We start from the raw sequence: 23626 nt of genomic DNA on the forward strand, positions 1-23626 counted from the left end.
AAGCTTTGCTAAGATATATCCATCACCTACAGTGTGATTTTGTCCCACTGCAGCTCACTGAATCTTGTGAGCACCTCAACAAACTGCACCTAAGAACATTAAAACCAAAGTGTGATGAACGGAGACAGACCAAAATAGTCCCAGATGAGGGCACAGTAAGGTTTGCACGCTTTCCCCTTTGCATCCAGCACCAGGCAAGGCCTGAAGCACTTAACCTGGAAGAGAGTAACAGCAAGCACAGCAAAATAAGCAGAGCAGAGCAGCAGCACAGCAGCACTCAAACTGCTCTAAGCACATAAATCAAATGCAACACAACGTTTTTCCTGCCTTTTTATTAAAAAGTAACGTCCTTTCGTTAACAGCACAGAGAGAAAAAAATGCTACAACACAAACCACCTTGGACAAGAACATCCTCTGCTCCAAGAACGTTGCTTTCTCAGCATCCTTTGGTTCTGCAGGAAACCTACAGACCCCAGGAAGGCTGTGCAAGAAGGACCGCGTGGTTCGAGAAGTTCTGTGTTCTGGTATCAAAGCATGTTACTGGTTAAAAACACGGTGAACTATCACTGCCTGACCCACTCCACTGCCCGCTGCAGCTACCAAAGTGTTGGCAGGACACATGGAATTCTAGTATTGCATGTTGGCGCTGCCTCCCACCTGAGATGGACAAAACACCAACCAAGGTGAAGCTTTGGAGAGCAGACGATGACCACCTGGGAAGTGGCTGCAGACAGGACCAGCAGCACAACAGCGTGGCTGTGGCTGAGCTGCTGGGCAGTGTAACCAGCTGTCCCAAAGCAAGATTATAAGGAAAGGAAAGGAAATTAGTACATGAAATTTAATAGACTGATCTCAAAATGGGCTACTTGGGTGCAGGGCTGATTTTGTTCAGTCAATAGACCGTTTAAGATCTCTGCCTTGGCTGGAAGATCTCCTGTTTCAGATCCACCATCGCAGGCAGAACAAAACTGTCAGCTCCCACATGCCAGGCAAGGTGAAGTGCTTTTGCCAGCCTCGCTGTGCCAGGACAGGACAGCCCAGCTGCAGGACTACACAGTGCTGTCCTGGCTTACAGAACAGCAGTCAGCCACGTCAGTTCAGTTCTTAGTGCTGCCACTGCATTTCCCTCTGAAACCAGCTTACATGGCATTAAAAGGAAAAGAAATAAAAGAAACAAAGAAATGCAAATAAGTGCCCGTTCCAAACGCCTGCAGCTCCAGGAAGGCCCAGTCAGGGTGCTGCTCTTTTCAGTCCTGCATCATTTTCCCCAAAATGGGCCAGAAACTAAACTAAGACCAGAATGCACCACAACATGAAGGTGCACCCATGGACAGGAGAGAGGAATATGTAGGGCTGTCATTGTAGCAACTCCTGGGCTTGGACAGAACAAGTGAATGCCCAAAGTGGCTCTCCGCATATCCTGCCACTGAGAAAACAGAAGAGACTTCTCCAAACACTGCTATCCAGACCAAGGTGAGGAAGGGCAGCACTAGTAACACTCAGCAGCAATGCCACTGGGAGTACACTCTCAACAAAGTGGAGAGGACATGCATATCCAGGGGCATTTGTCCCACATCAAGGACAGGAGACTCTTTAAACAGCTAGAAATATGGAATGACAAAGGGTAGGGGAAAGGGTTTGACAGCTCAGCTTTAATAGTGTCGCTGGTAGGAACCCATAGGTTGCTGGGTAGAGGACCCTGCTCGCCCCTGGGCCACTGTCTGACTCACTAGGTGGGAGAGTGCAGGACCACTCTGGATAAGGGTGTCCAAGGCTTTCTGTACACTGGGGTTGTCAAAGTTGATACCAGACGATACCGGCCTTTGGGCAGGTACATTGCCAGGCGCAGGGAGACGATTCTGGTGCTGACCATAAAGTGACTGAGCTGGTGGAGGAGCTCCAGGTCTTGGACCTGCATTTCTTGAAGGGCCTTGGAGAGAAGGAATCTGCGTGTTTGGAGTTTGCAATCTCTGCTGAGCCTGGTTTAAATTTCCAGCACTCATTGGTGCTGATCGGGCCTGATTGCTGGTCATGTTAGTGAAGTTCTGGCTCGGAGTGCCACCCGACGTGCCCACGGTGGGTGCAGAACTGCTGTTTGCCACAGCTGCTGCCGCCCCGCTGTTGAAGAGACTGAGGATTTTTGCCTGGAGCTCCTGCTGGGGATTAGCAGAGGATGCTGGAACAGAAGGAGCAGAAACCAGAGGCTGTGAACCCTGATGAGTCTGAGAGCTTGGAAGGTTGGATTGACTGCCCAGAGACGGTGTTGAAGGTGCTCCCAGAGATGGTCTCGACATGGGTGCTGGGAAAGAAAAGAAAGGGAGTTAAAGCTCCATAGATGATGTCCTTGAAGAGGCACCTAAAGGAAACTAGAACTACCAAGGACATAGGAAATAGCCACCCTCTAATCAGAAATGCTGCACAGCTCTGGGGAACCCAAACCACTGGACAGAACTGTTGCCTTTTGCATAGCTGCCAAACCAGTCAGGGAGCACTGCGGTTTCCCTGAGAGAATCCCATATAAAACTTCTGTCACATGAAAGATCAGAATAGTCTCAGGACTCCTGGAGACACATCCGCCTCCATAACAAAAGGCACTCTGTAAGAATGTTACAAGAACAGGACTCCTCTGTAACCCGTGTTGATGTCCTGTCCCAGACCAGAGAACCCACAAAACCATACGACTACTAGTGTCATTCAGGGCTGAGACACTTACCCTGCAGAGAATCAGTGTTCCCCCTCAGTAACCTTTCCTTCCGGTCTCTCAAGTAATTAATTACTTTATCAGTCTCCTCAGCAGTTAAATAGCGATTGTCTGCCAGAAGGTTCAAGAGAGTCTGAATGCCTGGAGGGTGGGGGTGGCCCCCTCTGGCCCCCTCCTCCACGGCGGGCGGGCGCTCTCTCTCCTGCAGAACAGCCTCATCTGCCATCTTGGCAGCCTGCCGGGCGATCTCCTCACGCTCCTTCTCCCGTGACTCTGTTTTGTAGCGCTCATAATTCCTGGCCACCAGCACCATGGCGTCAGCTTGGGGCATGTTGCGGTGCTCTGCACAAGGAAAAGAAACACTGTAAGTAAAACAAAGCAGTATTAGCTGGAGGTGCCTTCCCTCACTCACACCAGCGTATCTCATTCAGCAGGCAGGCACCTCCAGGGATTGTAAGCACAGATGCAAGAAGCTCCCTTGGCACACAGCAAGAGTTCCATTTCCTAAGCCAACAAAAGTCTCACTGCTACCACCCAGCAAGGCCAACCCTTCCTTCTGCACCTGACGGCTCTGAGAAGGTTTAGTACCAGCCTAGAAAGGCCCTTCATGCTTCTCATCCAAATAAAAAGAGAAACAGCTCCCTCTACCTTTCACACAAATTCTCTGTGCTCTGAGAAGAGACACTTCCAGCCGTTCAACTGGATGAGCCTTCGGACAGGCTCCAGAACTGCACTCTCAAGGCACATCTCCAGTTCCCAGAGCAGCACAGTCAGAGCGATATGTTATCAAGTTCAAGTGCAGCACATTTAATCCCTAGCAAAGATCTGTGCATGAATCAATTGCCAGAGTTCTTACCAGATGTGATACACTGCTCGCTCCACTGAAGGAGAAACCTTGGCAGGGAAACAGATGCTGAACTAAAGGAGTCAAGGACTAAAACAAAAGGCTGTAGAAAGCCCACTGAAAGCGTGCTTGAGCTGCATGTCTGCTGGAATTGAGAGAAACACCACACTGCAGCTGCAACAGATGTTAAAAGAAACTGGGCTTCTTCAATCAGTAAGCAAACAAAAAGCAATGAGCGTGCATTCAAGTGTTCTCTACCACAAGATGAATCCAACAAAAACTACTTGAGAATACAATAAAGAAGAGGCCTTTGAAAGCTTCACTGAAGCCAAAAATCTACCTCTGTGAACAATGCATAAACAGGTTTATGAGCATAGCAAATGACTGGCTCTCCTGCACAACCCTCTGACAAGATTCTCTCATGGCAGAAATTAAGCAGTCCTTTTGATGAGGGACAAATAAGGTATTATAGAATTTCAGAAAGAATAACATTCACGTTTATGTCATGCCATCGAGTCATTAATAGATCAGTAAGTCACAGCACAGAAGGAGAATTATTAGAGGATAATTCTTCTATAGTGGTACTTAGTGCAGTTCAGAGTGACCACAAGCCCATGCAATCTACTAAGACCTCAGTACCTTGTGGGGTGCCAAACATGATGTTAACAGTGCAAGAACGGTGAACTTGATGCTGCTGAGTGATGACAATGGCAAAAGGAGATCCTCCTCTGCTCACATCATCCAGGGCTTGTGTCAGTGACATCTCTGTGTTGAGGAAGATCAGGTCCACCACCATGCCCAGGTCCCGCACCTTCCGCCCCACTGACTCCGCATACTCCCTACCACAAAGCAAAGCCAGCAGAGTTTAACAAGTCAGAAACATACAGAAACAAACCCTTGCACATTCATGGGCTGCATCTCAGATTCATTTTTCCCTGATTCACTCATCCTCACTACTTTTCAATATACTCATTTGTAGACAGACATCAGACCAGTGCCATCACTACAGCACTCCCTGCACTGTACCAGGTGCAGGAATAACCCCTTGTTCCCAGCACAGTGCTTGCTCTGCAAACCACAGACATGCCAGCATTTTTTACACAAGTCTATCTGACTCCTAAAACTGCTTTCAGCCCTCACATTGCAAAAGCAAGCTTATATTTCTACTGGCACAGCCTGCATTTTTATTTCTACATTAACAATTTCACAATTTAATGCAGTAAAAAGGTTTGAGAGTTCAGACTGCTGCATGAGAATTTCCTTGTTAATTATATACGTGCTTTTGATAACATTCATGACTGCTGTCACCAGCGATTTTATATGTCTTGCACATTGTATTAGTAGTATTGAGTGGTATCTGACTTAGTAATCTAGATCAGATAACCACTGACTGAATGGAGTTAAAACAGTCAAATTTTAGCTCCTTTCAATCCAGCAGGAGCTCTGAAATGAACAACCTTGTGACTCCACATCAACAACATCTCTGTGCTATCTGCAGATTGGCACATGTTAATGAGTTCTGTTATTCATGGGCTGCTATAGCTTATCATGACAGTAGGGTTATATGAAGAGTATATAAAGTTTTGGGAGATGTGCTGTTAGCTGACAAGAAGAGAAGTAAAGTGCAAGATATAACGATATTTCTCCTCCTCTTCAACCACTCAGCCTTCCCAGAACAGCAAAAGAAAACCACACAAAAATGAGCTTTACTGAAGGCTCTAAAGTCACTCTTCTCAAAGGAATCTGTAAGAGCTCCAAGGCATGACTAAGCTTAACTCCATCATCTACCACCGCTCAACAACAAAAGTGGTCATAACTACTTTCTTACTTTGTCTGTTTGTTCACCACTATCACAGAACAATCCACAGGTCTCTCAGCATCAAAACGCCTCTTGATTTCCTCATAGTACTGACGGTACAGCTCCTCTCGGCGGCGTTCCTCTCGCTTCAGACGGTCTGAAACTGGGCCACAGAAAGACAGAACAAACAATGCACTTTGGATCTGCTCAGAGCAGTGAGGTGCACACAGCTGTGCTCAGTCTCCAAGCCACCTAGTGGCACAGAAGGCAACGTGCTGTGGATATATCCGTCTTTAGCACTGCAGACATCTACACCCTCCCAGAGGAGAATGTGGATCTGCCCATTAAGACATCAGTCCCCCAGGTACTAACCTTCTGAATTCCCTGGTGCTCTGTCAAAATGCTCTTTGTAACGGTCATAGTAAGAGTCGTCCTTCCGCCGATAGTAATCATCCATGCGGAGGTAACGGTCATAAGGCTCATCTCGCCTGCAACATCGACAGAAGCAGCAATGGTTCCCATGCTCCAATGTAAGCTCAGGCAAAGACTTTTGTCAGTGTATCACATGCAAACCTTCCTCAAATTTCACTTCTGAGACACCCAGCTGTTTCCCTTGAGACACAAACAACCCTCAACCAGAGCGATTTTCCTACATTGAAGAAAACTCAAACTGATCACTCAAACTGATATAACCACAAGGTAAGAATGCCATAAAACCATGTGGGCAAATAGCATCCTGAGGTATTACCTGTACATAGGGTCCCGAGGGTCTCTCATATCCCGTGGATCCCTCATGTCCCGTGGATCCCTCATGTCTCTTGGATTCCTCATGTCCCGTGGATCCCTGTATCGATCATACAGCGGCTCCCGTGGGTCACGAAACTCTCTGGTATCACGAGGGTCCCGCAGGTCCCTTGGATCTCTGATATCCCGGGGGTCGCGAAGGTCTCGCAGGTCCCGAGGGTCTCTGTGGTCTCTGGCATCACGAAAGTCTCTGGCTCGAATGTCTCGAGTGTCTCTGGAATCTCGCCCGTTTCTACCATCCCTGCCATCTCTGGGGTCTCTCCGTGGGCTCCCCCGAAGAGGGGAGCGATCGCGTCTGTTATCGCGGCCATCCCCATAGGTATAAGGCTCTCTGAGGAAAACACCAGGGAAACTCTGTTAGACCACTGATAATGCAGTTTACCCCCAGATCTCTTACCTGAGATACCAAAACGAACCTTCTCTCAGTAACCAAATCCTCCCTCCAATCCCATAACAAGAACTGCCCCAAAACACATTTCTCAAAGCAAACACGTTTGGAGAAGAAGTTTCTTAATGACAACATTTATCTCAGTTAAACGATTCCAAGAAAGCTCCCTACTGGAGCATCACTAAAACTGTACAACACCTGTGGAAGGAGTGAACAGGCACTTCTGAAACCACCATTTCAAGGCCTCTGGCCTCCAAGGTCAGCTATGGATCATCTATCAGACGTGTACTTGCAAATTCCTTGAGAAAAATGTAAGGTGCTGTATCCTATTACCCAGAAACATGGAACAGCTAGAAGCATTCAAAGGATCCGTTAAATTCATAAGTCACCACCAGCAGAACACCTGAAATCATTTGTTACTGGCACATGATTCAAAAAGAGCTGGCTGGGAGCAATGACACAGAGGCTCATGTTGTGGTTGGTTCTGTGCTGTGAGCAGAAACAATGAGCTAACGATGTGTCCCAACAGGGAACGGGCAGATGCTGTAGAAATTCAGTCTTATGATGCCCCATGTTAAAAGGGTATCAAACCCAACCAACAGCACATCACCATCGAGAGCAGGATTCTCTGTCACATCTGAATGATCCACCTCATTCAGACTTTGTACCACGTCATCTTCAGAGGAGAGAGCGATGTTCCAGGCTTCATCTTTTCCACAGGGGTAGGTTTTTCTCCAGGCCATAATTTGTTTTCCAAAGAAAACACAACTTTTACTGTAGCCTAAACCAAACCTAATAAAATCTTGCCAAGAAACTACTAAGATTCACGTGCTTGAAATGTTCTTTCCCCATGATACTGGCAACCATAGGGAAAGGGGGAAAAAAAAGCATTTTCAAGTCTGTTTTGTAAATAGAAAGTCTTCTATCAGACTCATCTAGTTCATGAAAGATAAGCAGAACGTAAATCCACTTCCACTACAGTGTATTGTCTTTGTAGCCAGCTGGAGAAGACAGCAGGAGCAACAAGTCAGATGCACTCACACTTCAGTATGAGGTAGAGCAGACAGTGAGAAGGATGTGCAGAGCCAAGTGCAGACGTTGGTGGCTTATACACCCAGCTGCTGTGGGAGGTACAAAGGATTGTTGTGGTTCTGTATTTCATACACAAAACAAATACTGGGACACACTACCATAATGCCGCCGAAAGCACATACTGCTTTTTCCCCTTATAGAAACACTGTGCTCATTAAGAAGCAAGTGCATTCTCCTTCACTCTCTTGGGCACACAAAGCCGCTTTTTGTTTGAGATCTGTACAAAACCACAGCCCACAGGAGATGCTTGTTGCCTTCCCCTGCCCCCTCCTCCCCCATCCTGCAATGAGTGACAGCAGAAGCTCAGGGAAAACATGGGGATTTGCTCCGATGGATACTGAGTATCTGACCTTTCTGTAGTTGCAAGACTATGTAGCAAAACAGCCAGATGCAGAGTAATTGTTTTGCAATATGACATTTATTCCATCTGGGGCGGGGGTGACCAGAAGAGGCCACGTTATCTGCAGAGACAAAGATTCACAACGAACAGTGCACAACTGCAGCGTAACTACAGACGTGGCAGTGGGTTGGGTCCCTCTGCTTTCTGACCTGCTGCCAGCAGAGGCATGAAGGCACAGCAGCCTCCTGCCTCCACCACTGCAGCCCAACTCCTGCAGTGCCCACACCGCTGCCTAGGCCTGTGGCAGGGCTCAGAACCCCACACCCCAGCAGCTGCTGTTTACACACCTGCAGCGTGGTCCAGAGTCCGGTCTCTGCTGCCTTGCTCACAACTCAATGCCTGCATCCTTATCATTGTCCAAGCCTCTGCTGCTGCTTGGAACCAAGTGCCAGCAGTACGGGAGGGCCATGGCATCCACAGCACCAGCTTAGTCCTGTGGCAATGCACCTACGTCTTTGGCAGCCATGGTGGCGGTCCAGTCCCAGTGCTCATGTGCCTTCAGTGCTCCTTAGGGGCACAGACTCGTGTGTGTGCAGGATCACACAGATCCCAATGCCCACAGCACTGGTGCCAGCCACACGTCCTCTGCAACACGGCCTGAGGTCCAACAGCTGTGGCATTGGCACCTACTTCTCACACTTGCACCACTACCTGGGCACCTCTGTCATCACACGCTGCAGCATCACCAAGGCCAAGGGTCTGCCACCAGCACCTTTGGCATTCTTGGGGTTTTCATGCAACTACCAAGCACATCCAGCAGTGCCCAGGCCCATGGCTTGCTGCATCCATAACTTAACACCTGGCCTCGTGCATGAAGCTTTTCCTGGGCCTGCTGTCCATGCTCTTGGCCCTGTGCAGGAGAAATGCAGCATGTACAAAATATCAAGGAGTGCAGATGCTCTGAGTTTTGGTGGTAGATGTTTTGCCAGTCACACTTTCTTCCCCATTTGTTGCTGCTTTTTCTTTTTTTCCCCAATCAGGTCAAGGGAGTAGAACACACTGGGCACGTGAGAGCTTGATTGTTTTCAAATCCAGATGTGACACTCCTTTGGGTGCAAAGCTTTATACTATAACTGGAGAAAATGCACACCTTATACCAAATGGTGAACAGAGCATGTCTTCAAGCACTCCCTGGCAGAGCTACCAGAAGGAAAAGGAGGTCTTCATCCACATGCCTGTGACTTCATATGCAGAGGGTGTGCGTGAGCTGTGTTCCCATGCAGGGGTAGGAAGCCAGAGGCAGCAGGTAGAAGCGCCCCTATGGGTGTAACTGCAGAGACCAGGGCTGGCTCTGCACTGACAATGAAGTACACACACAGCTGGTCAGTGTAATACAGAGACACGTACACTGCCTTGCGCTTCACCTGCATGCACTTCTCCAGTCTCATTTCAATACTGGAAGCCTTTGGTAACAGAAGAGGCAAGATCCTGTCGTTCTCTTCATTGAGAAGACCACAGCCCCTCAGCCATCTCTACATGGCACATACACGTGCCTCACATCCTGAAGCTTGAGTCAGGAGTAAATACCAAGTTCTTCCTCACAAGTCTCTTACGACCTGTGCTGCAAAACGTAACACTTAGCTGTAGTGACAGCAGCAAGCATGAGGTTTCCCTCGTGCCTCCTGAGGTGTCAGCGCCAGAAGGGCTCTTAGAGGTGGAGCAGCCACATCCCAATTGTCTCACTCGAGTGCTTCCATTTGAGTGGGGAGGTGGCAGTAGGGAAGAGAGACAGACATTTAGCACAGGCAGCTGGGCTCGTGCCCCAGAAGCCTGACCTTCCTAGCATAACTCACTGCTTCCAGGTACTTTACCTTCGTGCCGGACTGGACCTTGATGAAGCCTTATTCATATTTCTTCTGTCCGCTGCTTTATTAATATCTGTAAAGAATAATCAACCCATCTGTTCAATGCTATGGAACAAAAAAAAGATCATCAGCACAATTCAAATGAAAGCAACTTAAGCTTAACAACATCCAGATGGTGCAAGAAAATTCATTCAGCAGAGAGACATTGTCACTTTGAGAGTTTTCTTTTATTAAGTTTAGGTAGTACAATGCAATGAAATTTTCATGGATTTCTCTGATTTCAAAATAGGGCGGACAGCTCAGGTGAATGTCTAACGCTTTATGTTCAGGTCTACATCCAGACTCTTCATTCCATAAGAGGACCTCTTTCTTCTGCAGTCTATGAGCGAACAGATTACAACTCATGGACTCTAGGAGAAAAAGCGGAGTCTGAAGACCTCTGAGAAAGGAAGCTAGTGCCCAACAGTCTTAAACTCACAGCCAGAGCTGCTCAACAGATCATGCTGCTACCCTTGTAGGTAGTAATGCAAGGGCTCTCAAATGGCACATGCAACTGCCTCCTGAGGGACTGCTGCATGACATTGCACAGCGTCCTGCAGGAGGAAGCAGGATGCAGGGAGCCTGAAGCACGAGCTCCTCATGAAATCAACACGGTGCACTCAGAGCACCACTGTTACTGAGATGCAGAGAGAAGCAACAGATCAGAAGCTTGAAAACTGGTTGGATTCTGAGGATCTCCACGAAAAATGCCATGAAGGGAAATACAAAAGAGAGCTGAAGAAACAGCGTTCTGTCCTTAAACCAAACTGAACCAGTGGGAGCCAATATCACCACAATGAAGAAACAGCCCTCTGTAACAGCTGAGTGAAGATGGAATAATATACTAGAGGGGGGCAGGGACAAACAGAAATGATTCCAAGTGTATCTTCAGAGAACTTTTGAAAGAAGAAAGCAAACCTAGATCCTTACAATTACAACTGTAAATTAGGTTTGTATTGTGGTTTTAAACTTCTCTGACTTGCAAGAACTTTAAAACTAGCGACATATTCCATACAGTGCCTCATAGGCAGACTGAGTTTTAACTCTGGCTGCAACTTCCCAAACTATCCTTCAGTACTTCCAAGAGGGGTCACTTCATTTTTATTTCCTCTGGCTGTTCTCATTGGAATGGCAGAGGTACAAACGCCATCAGAACGCCAGGCACACACAGCAGGACAGCACTCACAGGGCAGGAAGCACAACAGGCTGCCACCACAACCTGAACAGTCACATACCCCCACACAGCTCTATTCAATGGAAAAACACTTTCAAGCACTTATGGATCTTTCAGCATAATCCAACAAGAGAAATTCTCTCAAAGCCTTTCACTTGGTGCTATCAGCCACCAGATCTAACACTTACACTGCATTCATAAAGTCACTATCTTCCTTGCATTTATTTTTCACTTAACATTTGACTTTAGGATAAAGTATTCTTGTACTTAAGCAAGACACTACCTGCATTTTCAGTTTAAGGTTTTTATTTTTCTGTTTAAAAATCATCGAACCCTACTGTGATTTTTCACACCCGATACCAGAAATAATTCCTTTTTAATTTGGAAGATATTTAGATCTGGACAAAGTATTTTCACAGGAGACAAAAACACCTCTGACAGGGATCCTTCCCTTATGCAAAGTGATTTAATAACATTTTATTTCATGCCAACAGCATTTACAGATTAAGAACTTGAACTCTAACAAAACTTCTGAGGGGAAAAAAGGGAAAAATCTTCCATCTTGCAGGAGCTGGAGGTGTCAGAGCTGCTGCCATCCTACAGCACAGCCCTCTGAACAAACACAGGTTCTTCAACTGCACTCCTAGCTCAAGTCAAGCTGTGCATTGACCTAGAGTTCATCATTTGGCAAAGCAACCAATTCTGACCAAAGAATCTCCACAGCACAGAAATCAAAGATCCAATAAATTAGTCCAATTATCGTTTATTTTGCAGTTAGAAAAAACCTCTTTATTTCCATTTATGGACTCATCGTATCTACATCTATTAGACCACAACTCGTTTATCCCCAGGTCTGCCTGGAACACAGATCACATCACCCTGAGCCTCTCTCTAGGGCACGTTCTTCACACCTTCAGACTCTTCTGATGCTTCTCCAATCTAGCGCTTTCCCTCTGAACAAGGCGGACCAGAACACAGCCTTCCAGCAGCAAAATCCCCCATGTACCAACCCCCTCCCAAATCCCAGACCTCAGTGGTAGAGGGAAGGATGACAAAGGCACTCTTGCTGGGTGCAGATCTTCACATTTGCCTTTATTAAAAGCTCAGTTCTGCCTACATTCAGCTTAGGAAGAAGTCCACATCATTTCACCATCAGTGACTCAATCTCCATTATTTTATTCCCTCTTTTAAACCATGAAAATGTGTTTTCTTTCCAAGTCACTTACAAAAAACACAGCATGGCCAGGAACCAGCCCTTCCAGAACACTACTCAAAACACTGAGCAATTTCTTCCGTGCTGCACCAAAATTCATTTCAACTCCATTTAATGCTACGTTGCTTTTAATTGCGCTAGCTTCTTAATCAAACCAAACATCTTACAAAAGTACTTTACATCAACACTGCTACTATTACCCAGCAAACTCGCAGTACAGGAATATGAGTTTGACAGGACTTACTTGGATTGGGGCCATTCTCTCACTTGGCACTCAGTAAGAAGGGATCACACCCCACTTACTGCTGGAGCTGCTGCCAGGCTGGGTATCCTCAGCACTCCATCAGGGCCCAGAACTACCCCAAATAGCCAAAGCTTGGAGGAAAACATCAAGAGCTTCAAGAGGTCTTTGTTTCACTGAATCTCAGATGTCAGATTTCATCTTTTTGGAGGACTAGTTTTAATAGCTGCCATTTTTAATCTCTTTTTAAGCTTACTACTGAAGTGGAAACTGTATGAAAAACACCCGACTCTTCAAAAAGAGCACGAAGAAACATTAAGTGCAGACTGGGTGTTCTTTCCTAAGACTATCTCCAAATAATTAAATATCAGCATTTGAGACTGTTGCAGCTGTTCCTGTAACAACTTTTGGACAGGACAGCACCAGCTCTGATGCCTCCCTGCAGCTTTCTCCCCTCCCTGTCCATTGGTCACCACCTCCACCTTAAGCCTTGAGCTGGTTACTTCCTATTTACTGCTCCTTTCATTCCTCCCTGCATCAAACAGATTTCTTTAAGTTATCATGGAAATGACGTTTCTCTTGCATTTAACAGATCGGGCTCAGGCTTCCAACCATTCATTTCAGTTTCAGTTTGTTCCCAGCAGATTTAGAAGGGTTATTTTCATCTTTCCGAAAAGGCCTTTTTAAAGCACCTTGTATTTAATGGGGCTACTCAGATTATTCCCCACATGCAAGAAAATCCAAGTTCAGTGTGTTTATCTAACAGGCCACTGAATTGTGACCAGTTCCTCTGGATCCATCAAGATGCAGCCCAGTAATGGCTTATGAACCAATTTTAGTGCTAAACAGGTGAAGTTCCAACCAACACTTCCCAGGGCTCACATGTTGATCAGTGATGGATCCATTCATATGCTAACACAACAAATTCAGAGCAGGACCCAGGGAGCAAGAGAAAACGCTATAGACGAACCACACAGCACTTAACAGCAAATAACTCAGAAAGAAAATACATACCCGCTAAAAGTGACTTTAGACTAATGCCAGGCAAGTTTCACATCATGATCTTTCCAGAGAGCTTTTGAAGCAAAGCACTCTCTCTAGCAGAACACATGCTAAGGTAGGAGAGCAGGGATCAGTTTTCCTTACCTAATCTATACCCTTTATAAAGGCGGCCCTTCTCACCGTCCAGAGCGGCCTGGACATCTTCTAGACGGTCATACTGCACGAACCCATAGCCATGGTACATGCTGAGGGCTGGAAAAGTTAACAGCAGGGCAAGACCAGTTACAAGAACAGGACAGCAAGGATCCCACACCCAGGCCTCACATCACCCCAGCAGTTGGAACAAGCAAAGGGGCTCTGCCTAGAAAAGTCTAGGCAGGTTCTATGGGAAATCCAAATCTACCAGCATCAAAACACAGAGCTTAAGGACTCTGAGATTTATTTCTTAAACAGTTCCACAAAAACTGATCGACTTCCTTCTGACAAGGCAGTGACCAAAAATATCAGCCCACAAAGTGACCAAGACTTGATTAAGAGACAACGCAGTCACTTGAAAGAGCAGATTTGCTTGATATAACATCGCACCGCAGCCCCCAAAGATAAAGCATGCTGGTATATACGCACTGGGTTTCAGCTGTACTCTAAGAATTACTTTTAGATAACAGATAAAGTTATCATTTAAAGGTCACTTTTGAGGGGAAGCATTAGTCACTCATCTCATCAGCAGCAAGCAGCATTTGACAAGCACGACAGTTATAGTTCTGACTGAATTCCCAGCCACGAAGAGCCATAAGATAAAATACTAACCCCTGATTTTGCCATATTTTGAAAATATCTCTTCCATTTCTTCCCGAGTCATGTGGTCTGTGGGCAAATTGCCGATAAAAAGTCTTCTCTCTAAATCCTGAGGTTTGGTGCTGTTAGTGAAGTCGCTCTGTTTGATGCTATTGCTCTTGCGTCCTCGGGCCATTTTGCTTTCGTTCCAAATCCAACTCTTCGCAAAAAAGAGAAATGGCCACGCATATCATTTCAATCCACGACATTCAAATTAAAACTGGAACAAGATTAAACTTAACAGCTTTGCAGACTAGAAGCCAACCGGGGCTGTTTGACGCAAGCTTCGCTCCAGAGAAAACTTAACACAACTGACACAGAAGGTGGACAAAGAACGTGCACTGCAGCATCTGGGGTGAGCTGTCTGTAATACAGAGAGGTAGGAAGCCTAATCTACTTCATGGGTGTGTTTTAGTGTTTTATCTGTGAGCTAAAATAGAATTAAAACTCATTTCTCACTGAAGAAAACGCAGCTTTCCGATACACCCATCGTCTTATCTTTTTCTTCTGTTCACTGGTAAGAAGTGCTGAGGTTTAAGCGGTATGTTAATAAGCAGAAAGGAAACGCTCATCTCAACATCGCACAACAGGATCCAATTATTTCTCGATGGGCTTTAAATGAGATGTCACAGGGTACTTTTAAACGTGCTTAAGTGACTACACTTGGATCCCTTTCCCATAGGGGACAGCAGTTTCTTATTCATTCTGCTATTGAGCAGCCCCACCACCACAGCACACCACACCACCTCCCACTGCAGGCGGGTCCACAGCTGGGAACATCAGCAGCCCTACAGGCAGCAGCAGCATTCAGCAACAGCAACAGCTCCAGCATAACACTGGGAAGGAAACAAACCCACCCACAACACCCAGTAGCCCAAACAAAGGAGCCCCCCCTTCCCCAGGACTCACCATTAAAAGGTGAACCCACAAGGTTGAAAACTATCTGAAGAGTGAAGTGCAATCCCTTCCATCGCAGAAATACAGGACAGGGAGGAACTCAAGTTAAAAACATAAAGTACTGTGAAGTTGAGTAAATCAATAGAGACTTGCGGTATCTGCCATGAGATGCCTCCAACCAACACAGCCCCTAACGACAACCTGCGTTCACTGCAATCTGAAAGCATCACCTACATAAATGCACCACACACCTAAGAGCATCAGATGGTTCCACAAGAGTATTTCTACCACACTCAGCATGAGAAATGAGCATGTTCAGGATTACAGACATACCATTTTGATTATGATTTTGTTTTTTTTTATTTTAAAAGAGCGTTAGATTTACATTGGTATCACTTGTCCTCCTTCCCACAACCAGGAAGGCACAGATCATCACCCACTGCAACGCTTTGTTTCAATATGAACTGAGCTTCTAGAACAGGAAGGGAACAGAAACACCCAACAAACCAATAGGAAACATGGGTGCTGACACACCTTATTCACTCCAGTCCTCCTGTAGGTTTGCTTCCCTGCTACGCACACACACAGCTTTACCCACTCCATCCAGAGCAGCAGCCCCCACCCCATTTCCCTTTACACAGGCATTAGGTCTGGTCCTACAGGGATAGAAACCAAACGCTCTGCAGGGTCAGAACAGAACCTGAGCACTGCAGGGCAGGACGTGGGACACAGCAGCCAGGTGGGCACCTGGACATTTATTATACCCAGGATGGGCTCAAGGCCCTGTCAGCAGTTCGGGCCGTGCTCAGACACACACAGCGCCCCATTTGCCATGGGCACGTTTTCCTTCCTGCATACAAACCCTCAATACTCCCGTCCTTTTCCTACAGGTGGGGGTGGCGTTGGGATGGAACCCCAATATCAATGCTGTGCCTGGATACTCACTGCCCCACCCCGAGCACCGACCGGGGCCAACCCCGCTGTGCAGGGCCCGCCCGGAGATAGAGGTGTTAGCGGGCCTGAAGCTCCGTCACTCCATACAGACAAACCGCGGCTCAGCCCCGCACCACCGAACCCATAAACCCCCACCGGCTGCAAACGGGCGGCGCCCGGAACCCGAACCGCCCCGCGAGGCTCCGAGCCGCACGGCCCGGCCCTTCCCAGCGGCCGCGGGGTCCCTCCATTGCCCTCCATTGCCGCCCGCCGCCTCCTTCGGCCCCGGGAAGGGCGGAGCTCCGCGTTCCGCTCCTCCCTCCTCGCGTTCCGCCGCGCACTTACCGCCGTACCGGGCCCGCTCCGCCTCAGGCCGCCGCCCGCCAGGACAAAGGCGCCAACCGCCGCTGTCGCACGGCGCCGCCGCAAAGCGCGGACGTGAGAGCGGCCGGAAGGGAGGGCGCTCAGTCGCGCTTTACGGCACGGCGCGACGCGCTGACGTAACGCGAGCCGCCATGGCTGCCAGAGAGGGAGGCTGAGCTCCCGGCATGCCCCGCTGCCGCAATGCACCATGGGATTTGTAGTCCGGCGGGGCGCGGCCGCGGGGCGGCGCTGTCCGAGTAATGGCGGCATTGCTGCTGGGTTATGACAGCATTGCTGCTGGGTATGACAGCATTGCTGCTGGGTTATGGCAGCATTGCTGCTGGGTAATGGCAGCATGGTGGCAATGCAGAGCACATGGCTGCAGCACAGCATGGGGCTCCAGAGGGATGCAGGTCCTGCAGGATGCAGCTGGGGCTGGGGACGGAGCGAGGCCTTGCTGTGGAGCCAGACACCCGCAGCACCGGGAGCTGCACCGTTCCTGCGGTGGTGCCCATCGGGAGCATGGCAGCACCATAACGTTGTGCTGGAGGCTGTGCAGTGTGACTGCATGATGTGCTGGGATGGCACGGACTGTGTAAGTCCCCCCGCAGCACACACTGCACCCTGCACGTCTGTGTATGGGGAAGTGTCTGACGGGGACGGGATGGGAAGTTCCACGGGGATTGCTGCGGGATGCAGGGCAGGCAGCCCGGCTGTGTGCAGCCTCAGGGCCCTGCTGTGCTTCTGCCTCTTCCCGTACTGAGCTGATGTGATTCTGGGAACTCTAAGCAGATGCCGGAGCCCATGGGGAGCACGGAAGGGCCCTGTGGACTTCTTAAAAGTGAAGTGAAACCTCGCACTTCTGCATGAGGAAGGAGCTGTCGGGGCCAGATCAAACATCTCCTCTGCTTCCCAGGGCAGATTCCTGCCTGCGGCCGCTCCTCCTTCACCCAGGAAGCAGCCGGTTACACGCTGACATCCACCCGTAGCTCGGCCGGGCCGGTCGCACCGTGCGGGGGAGCTGCGGGCACAGCCCCGGCCCCGCACGGCTCTCGGTTACGCTCTGAAGCTCGGGAAAGTCCCGGGGCGGCGGGTGCTGCCGGTGGGGACTTTGTCTCGGGACGTTCAGCCCGGTGACTGCAGGATGGGCGGCCCCTGCGGCCCCTTCCTGGGCGGAAACGGGTCGAGGCGTTAATATCGGCTGCCCGGCTCCGCACGGCTCGGTTCGATTCGGGTCGGGTCGGATGGGCGCGGCTCGGGCCATGGGGCGGCTCGGTCTGGGGCTGCTGTGCGCGCTGCTCCTGAACGTAAGTGCGGCGTCCCGCGGGGTGGGAGCGGGGCCGGGCCGGGGCTGCAACGCTGCGCTCCGTGATCACGGCCCGAAACGGGACCGGGATGCGGCGATGCTTTGCGGGGTGGGGGGGGAGCGCCCGGCGCCGTCGGGCCGCTGAGCTCCGGTCCCGGGGCCGCCGTCCAGCGCTGTGCCGGGAAGGGCTCGGGGAGCCCCTGGCTGGGTGCCCGGAGCACGGTTCCCACTCCCGGGCGTTGAGCTTCGTCGTTCCTCGTTCTCGTGGCTGAGATTCCCCCAGCAGGGGCTCGGCGGTCCCTGCCCTTCCAGCTCCATGTGCCTCCCCTTGTCCCACAATCCCCATCACGGGCGGTTGGGGCGCAGCTGTGGATTTGAGGTGCGGAGAGGGCGACGTGGTCCCTGTCAGCAGCAATCCCAGCCTGTGTCGAGGCAAAGCATGGGACAGGCATGGGGCGTGTTGTCCCTGCTGGAGGGGCTGAGCTCTGTTATGGGGTCTTGTGGGTTCGATGCAAGGCCGGGCCCTGGGGGAAGCAGGGGCAGGGTGGGGTGTCTGAGCTCACTTTTGGTTCCCCTTCCTGCCTGAAGTCACAGACACATGGTGGGGGGGGGGGTCAGTTCCCCTCTACAGAGTCAGGCATCCCAAGCTAGTGCCCCTTCACACCAGGACTGCCCACAGGACCGTGCTGGGGCTGACCAAGAGCAGACGCAGCAGTCTGTGTGGGTTTGATGCTCCTGCCCAGGAGGCACAGCTGGCACCGCTCCCCCTGCCCAGCACTGCTGCACTGGTGGCGCTGGCAGTCACCCAAAGTGAAGAGCAATCACCACCCCGTAGGAAACCTGGGAAAGCACGGGGCTGCCCTACAGGAGCCACTGCCATCCCACTTCAAAGAGAGAGCTGGCAGTGCCAGGCAGCGCAGGCAGATCTGCTGCGGTCTGTGGTTAGCCCAGGCATGGGAAATGTGGTGCAAGGAAAACCTCACCTTGGGGCACGACTCGGAGGATGTGCAGCTGTGCAGGAGTGTGGCAGAGCAGCATCTCTTCATGGGTCTCATCTCTTCCAGTGTGGGCAGCCTGGTGATGCTGTGAATTGCTCTGACAAGCAGTACGAGCACAAGGGCAGATGCTGCAACCGATGCCAGCCAGGTACAGAAATGCCTTCTCCTCCCTGAGGTCCTGCACCGTGGCTGCTGGGGCTGCATTTGGCAGTTGAACATCATGCCACAGTGGCCTCAACAGCTACAGCCCCTGGTGCTCCCACGTCCTGCTGTCAGATCTGCTGCCTGTGGGGGAAAGCTCCCTTTTCCCCCCTCACCAGCCCGTCTTGCAGGAAAGAAGCTGGTCTCTGAATGCAACGACACGGAAAACTCTGTCTGCACACCCTGTGAGAATGGACACTACCAGCAGGGCTGGACTAAGGAGAGGCACTGCACGCCCCATGACATCTGTGAGGACAGTAAGTGCTCCATGTCCCCAGCGTGTGGGGCTGCAGGGGCTGCACTCCATCCAGGCTCACTCTCACTTTGTCCCCACTCCCTTTCACAGACGCTGGCCTCATCGTGAAGAGACATGGAAACACAACACACAACACCGTGTGCCAGTGCCGGGCTGGCATGCACTGCTCTGATGCCAGCTGCCAGACCTGCGTGGAGAATGAGCCCTGCAAGCAGGGCTTTGGCTTTGTGGCAGGTGAGACCCAGCCACCCCTATCCCTGCCATGGGCCCCATGTGCTGGCGGCATCAACCTCAGGTGCTCCCAGAGATGGAGGCTTCCTCTGCATGGGGCCCTACCAGAGCTTTGTGAGGGCTGCATTGCAACCTCCACTCCCTTCCAGCCATGGCCGAAGCCCAGATGACCTCACCGTGTGAGCCCTGTGCAGAAGGCACCTTCTCCAATGTATCTTCTAAAACCGAGCCGTGCCACCTCTGGACAAGGTCAGTGTCAGCCACTCCCCACGCTCCATCCCTGTTCCTCTCTGCACATTCCCTGCTGTCACCTCTCGTGGCACTGGGACGAGGCACTGGGATGGCCTGTGCAGGGCAGGAGTGAGGGCAGCAGGGTGCAGTGAGACCCAGGTCACTGAGCTGGTGGCAGTTGTTGTGGTGTTCCCTCAGTTCATGGACTGCCAGACCCCGGGGGGGTTTCCAGGCCCAGCTCACTCCTGTCTGTAAAAAGTGGCTGAAAAGTTCCTCATGTTCCCTGGTAGAAATGTGAGCGTTACCTCTGGACTGTATTAGTCTCGCCTCAGCTGCCAGCCATTGGATTTCACTTTGCTCCTATCTATGGCCAGAAATTACCTCCCCACTGAGCCACTTTGTGGCATGCTATCGAGCCATCTCTGAGCTGTTCTGCAGTAGCTGAAGTGCCCCAGCCCCAGTATCCCCCTCCTGTGCCTCAACCCAAGGCACATGCCCACCTCTTTCAGTTCCAATGGCTTCTGACAGGGCCCTGGCATCTCCATCCCCATCCCACCCCAGGAGCCCCATTGCTGTGCCCTGACCATGAGCTCCCAGGGCCCAGGGGCTGCTGACTGCATGCTCTTGGCTCCCAGCCCCATGGCTGTGGGATTCCCACTGTGATGACACAGTCTCATTCTTTGCCTGCAGCTGCGAGGAAAAGGGGCTCGTGGTGAAAGTGAAAGGGACAAACACTTCAGATGTGATCTGTGGTAAGTGCTCCATACCCTGCCTGGTGCAGAGCTGGGATGGGCTGGAGTTCTGTGCAGCCCACTGAGTCCCCATCCCCTGGCAGAGTCGAGCCGGCGCTCATCGCTGTCAGTGCTGATCCCCATCACAGCTGCTGTTGTCACCTGCCTGGTGGGCATCTGCATCTACTGCCTGGTGCACACAGGTGAGGAGCCAAGTGGGGAAGGCAGCAGCAGTTCTACCAGAAACGGGGAGGCCCTTCAGGGGGTGTCACTGTGGCACCCAGCCCTTCCAGCTCTGAGCTCAGAGCTTGTTGCAGGGCTGGGGGCCAGGCAGGGCAGGACCTGCTCCAACAGCAGCCTTCTCTCCTTTCCCTGCAGACCTCAGGCGCCGTGGGCCGAAACAGGTGAGTTGGTTCCAGCCGTGGGTTGGGGTCCCTACTGGCACGGTAGGGATGTGTGGGCTGCAGAACGGGGGCTATCTTAGGGCTGTTCAATGGGGACGGGGCCACCAGGAACCCACACAGGGAACCCACATGGGGTGAGGCTCCTGTGCTGCAGTGGGAGTGAGTGCAGGAGGATCCCATGGAGGGATGCGGCTGCGGGCAGGGGCTGTGACTGCTGCTCCTGGCCCTGACCTCCTGCCCGCACACAGACTGAGGCCGAGATGCCCAGAGAGCTGGAGATGCAGCAGCCCGAGGAGGTGGACTTCCCAGTGCAGGAGACTCTGCTGGGAGGGCAGCCCGTGACACAGGAGGACGGCAAGGAGAGCCGCATCGCAGAGCAGGAGCAGCTGTGACAGCGTGGGAGCTGCCCTCCATGGGAGCAGCGGGCAGGGACAGCGCTGACCCCCCTGCATTGGGGTGGGAGGTGAGCACAGGGCCCGGCCGCCAGCACAGCGACCGACGTAGCGCCCAGCGGGGCGCCGTGCATGGGCCGACCCGAAGCGCAGCTCTGCCCGGGGGAGCCCCGGTGGCCCCACACGCAGCCGCCACGGCGGGACCCGTCGGCTCGGTGTCAGGGCACGGCAGTGCCGGCCCGGCGCGGCCGGGATACGTGGGAGACAACAAACAAACCCATCCCGGTCCCCGACCCACGCGGTGCGCTGCCGTCCCGGGGCCAGGAGGGGGCGCTGCGGGGCCGTCGGCGGCTCGAAGCGGGCGGAGCGCTCCCGCACAGCCCCGCACCGGCGGCGGAGGGGTCACGGCCCGGTGCGGGCGCTCAGCCGGGATCCCAAGGCCGGTATCCCGTAGCGAGCAGCAGGCGGAGGGTCTGCGGGGGGCGGCCCGGCTCAGCACCGCTCCCCTCGGCCGCCCCCGGCCCCGCACCGTCGCCCCCGCAGCCCCACGTACCGCACGCAGCCCCCACCGCGGTGCTGCCGGCTGCTGACATTTGCGCGGTTATTGCTCCGCTCCGAGCTGTACCATCGCCGTTACAATGGGAACAATTACACTCAATTATTCTCCACCACACCGTTGACAAAAAAGATGGCATTTAAACTTTAATTATTCTCTGGGTGTGCGTGAGCAGCATGGCCTGCGGCACGGGCGGCCCCTCCCCGCTGCTCCGTCTGCTCCAAACGGGGACCCCGGGGTCGTGCTCCCACCGGGGAGGGATGGAAGGAACCCAGCACCCACCCTGAGCCCGGCGGGGGCTGCAGGGAGCGGTGTGAGCCCACCACCCACCATCCGAGCACCATGTGGCATCAGGAAGGCAGTAAATCCCAGAGCCTGGAGCAGCTGCAACTCGGAGCAGCTTTTTCCATAAAGGCAGAGGCACGTTATTTAAGGCTGCTCTTAAAACCTAATGTTAGGTTTAATAAGGGAGATAAAAGCATGCCAGCAGCTGTCCTGCACGGGGCTGCGCGCTGCCTGCAGTGCTGGTGGATGGGCCCTGCGTTGTGTTAGCACAGCCCCACCAATACCCACCGTGGGGATGCAGTGACCCCACTCCTGGTGGCACTGCCAGCAGAGGGCTGGCACCGTGTGGGCACAGAGCCCTCAGATCCAAATAGAGCCTCCCCAGCTGTGTCCCCCCCCCATGCTGACCTCTCCCCACCTGGCCCCACACTCAGGGCGTGTGCCGTCTCATTAGCTTGTCTGTCCCCCAAAGTGAGAAGGGAGAGAGGGTGAGACCTAATTGAATGTAACTAATTATTCACTCCGCAAACGCTGTTTAAATGGGATTGTGAGGGACAAAATTACTCATTCTGAAAAGGGGAGAGAAAGAGAGAAAGACAGAGAGAAAACAAATAGAGGCGGGTGCTGGAGCTGCAGCTCCCTCTCTCCCCAGAATACCAATTACCGGATGAAGTGATTGTATAAATCTTTACCGAGTGAACGAACTGTAGTAGTCACTTACTTCTGTCCTCTTATTACACGGAAGCAATGAAAAATCGTCCCTCTCTGCAGTCCAGTTAAGGGCTCCCAGGCGCTGTGTGATGCTCTCTGCATGGCAGTGCTGCTCAGCCCCGCGTGCATCGGGCTGATGACCCTACAGGCGTGGAGCAAAGCAACTGGGCTGGGCTCACTGCTCACAGCCCACATGGATGCAGCATCAGGATGCACAGGGCTGGGGGATCCCATGTCCTGTATGGCACACATCAGCCTGGATCCATGTGAGGTGCTGTGGGTGGGTTGTGGTCACACCAATGCTGTGCCACCAGCAGCCCCAGACCCCCCAGCCCTCCATCTCCATGCCCACGTGGCTGAGGCACATGTTGAGGATGTGCTGGAGGAGTTATGCTGTTGGGTCTCCGTGGGGCAAAGCAGCTCCATGGCCAGACAGTAGAGGGGTGGGGGGCTGAGGGAACCCGCAGGCTGTCTTGCCTTGTGCTGGATGGGATCTGGCTGCTGCCAGCAGCAAGCTCCCATGCACTGCGTGGGTGTGAGGGAGTGATAACATCATCATCATCATAACAAATGCAGCTGTGCAGCTCCATTCTGTGCTTATTGGCTTTCCTCTGTTTATCTATAAATAATTGCGGGGACACAATAGACTTTTAAGACTGCCAAAGAGTTCGTCTCCCTCCAGGAACCATATTGCCATGGTGCTGCCACCTTATCTGCTCGTAGAAAGATGAGGGTGGGAAAAATATTTACTGTCGGGGATATTTGTCATCTGCAAATTACCTCTGCCTACAGCCTG

General features: G+C 51.7%; 2 protein-coding genes across 4 annotated transcripts; one reads left to right on the forward strand and one right to left on the reverse strand.

The window, feature by feature from the left end:
- Positions 1–126: 126 nt before the first annotated feature.
- NCOA5 (nuclear receptor coactivator 5) lies at positions 127–16627 on the reverse strand. 2 transcript variants are annotated; one of them, XM_015881908.1, is made up of 10 exons: positions 16511–16627; positions 14309–14495; positions 13646–13753; positions 9839–9905; positions 6092–6478; positions 5716–5831; positions 5374–5506; positions 4185–4384; positions 2714–3043; positions 127–2299 (listed from the first exon to the last, which is right to left on the reverse strand). In XM_015881908.1, exons 2-10 carry the CDS (start codon positions 14469–14471, stop codon positions 1653–1655), a joined length of 2151 nt encoding a protein of 716 aa, XP_015737394.1. In that variant the 5' UTR covers positions 14472–14495; positions 16511–16627; the 3' UTR covers positions 127–1652. The 2 variants fall into 2 exon arrangements, with proteins under 2 accessions (XP_015737394.1, XP_015737395.1); XM_015881909.2 differs by lacking the exons at positions 13646–13753; positions 14309–14495 and having other exon boundaries at positions 16511–16604.
- A 594-nt stretch (positions 16628–17221) lies between these two features.
- Positions 17222–22895, forward strand: CD40 (CD40 molecule). Of its 2 annotated transcripts, XM_015881983.2 has the most exons (9): positions 17222–17835; positions 18899–18980; positions 19165–19290; positions 19380–19523; positions 19670–19769; positions 20442–20503; positions 20587–20685; positions 20861–20886; positions 21135–22895. In XM_015881983.2, exons 1-9 carry the CDS (start codon positions 17773–17775, stop codon positions 21276–21278), a joined length of 846 nt encoding a protein of 281 aa, XP_015737469.1. In that variant the 5' UTR covers positions 17222–17772; the 3' UTR covers positions 21279–22895. The 2 variants fall into 2 exon arrangements, with proteins under 2 accessions (XP_015737469.1, XP_015737468.1); XM_015881982.2 differs by lacking the exon at positions 17222–17835 and having other exon boundaries at positions 18443–18980.
- The last annotated feature ends 731 nt before the right edge of the window (positions 22896–23626 follow it).

Source organism: Coturnix japonica, chromosome 20, assembly GCF_001577835.2.
Source record: "Coturnix japonica isolate 7356 chromosome 20, Coturnix japonica 2.1, whole genome shotgun sequence".
Taxonomy (NCBI): Eukaryota; Metazoa; Chordata; class Aves; order Galliformes; family Phasianidae; genus Coturnix; species Coturnix japonica.

Bases quoted from the DNA above. Each gene is read 5' to 3' on its own strand.
- CD40 (XM_015881982.2), top strand. From the start codon at position 18,788: ATGGGAAATGTGGTGCAAGGAAAACCTCACCTTGGGGCACGACTCGGA. The intron at 19,770-20,441 runs GTCAGTGTCAGC...CTTTGCCTGCAG, and splicing joins CCGTGCCACCTCTGGACAAG to CTGCGAGGAAAAGGGGCTCG. The intron at 20,887-21,134 runs GTGAGTTGGTTC...GCCCGCACACAG, and splicing joins GGCGCCGTGGGCCGAAACAG to ACTGAGGCCGAGATGCCCAG.
- NCOA5 (XM_015881908.1), bottom strand. From the start codon at position 14,471: ATGGCCCGAGGACGCAAGAGCAATAGCATCAAACAGAGCGACTTCACT. The intron at 13,754-14,308 runs GTTAGTATTTTA...TAACTTTTCCAG, and splicing joins AAAATATGGCAAAATCAGGG to CCCTCAGCATGTACCATGGC. The intron at 4,385-5,373 runs GTAAGAAAGTAG...GCTTTGTGGTAG, and splicing joins GTGGTGAACAAACAGACAAA to GGAGTATGCGGAGTCAGTGG.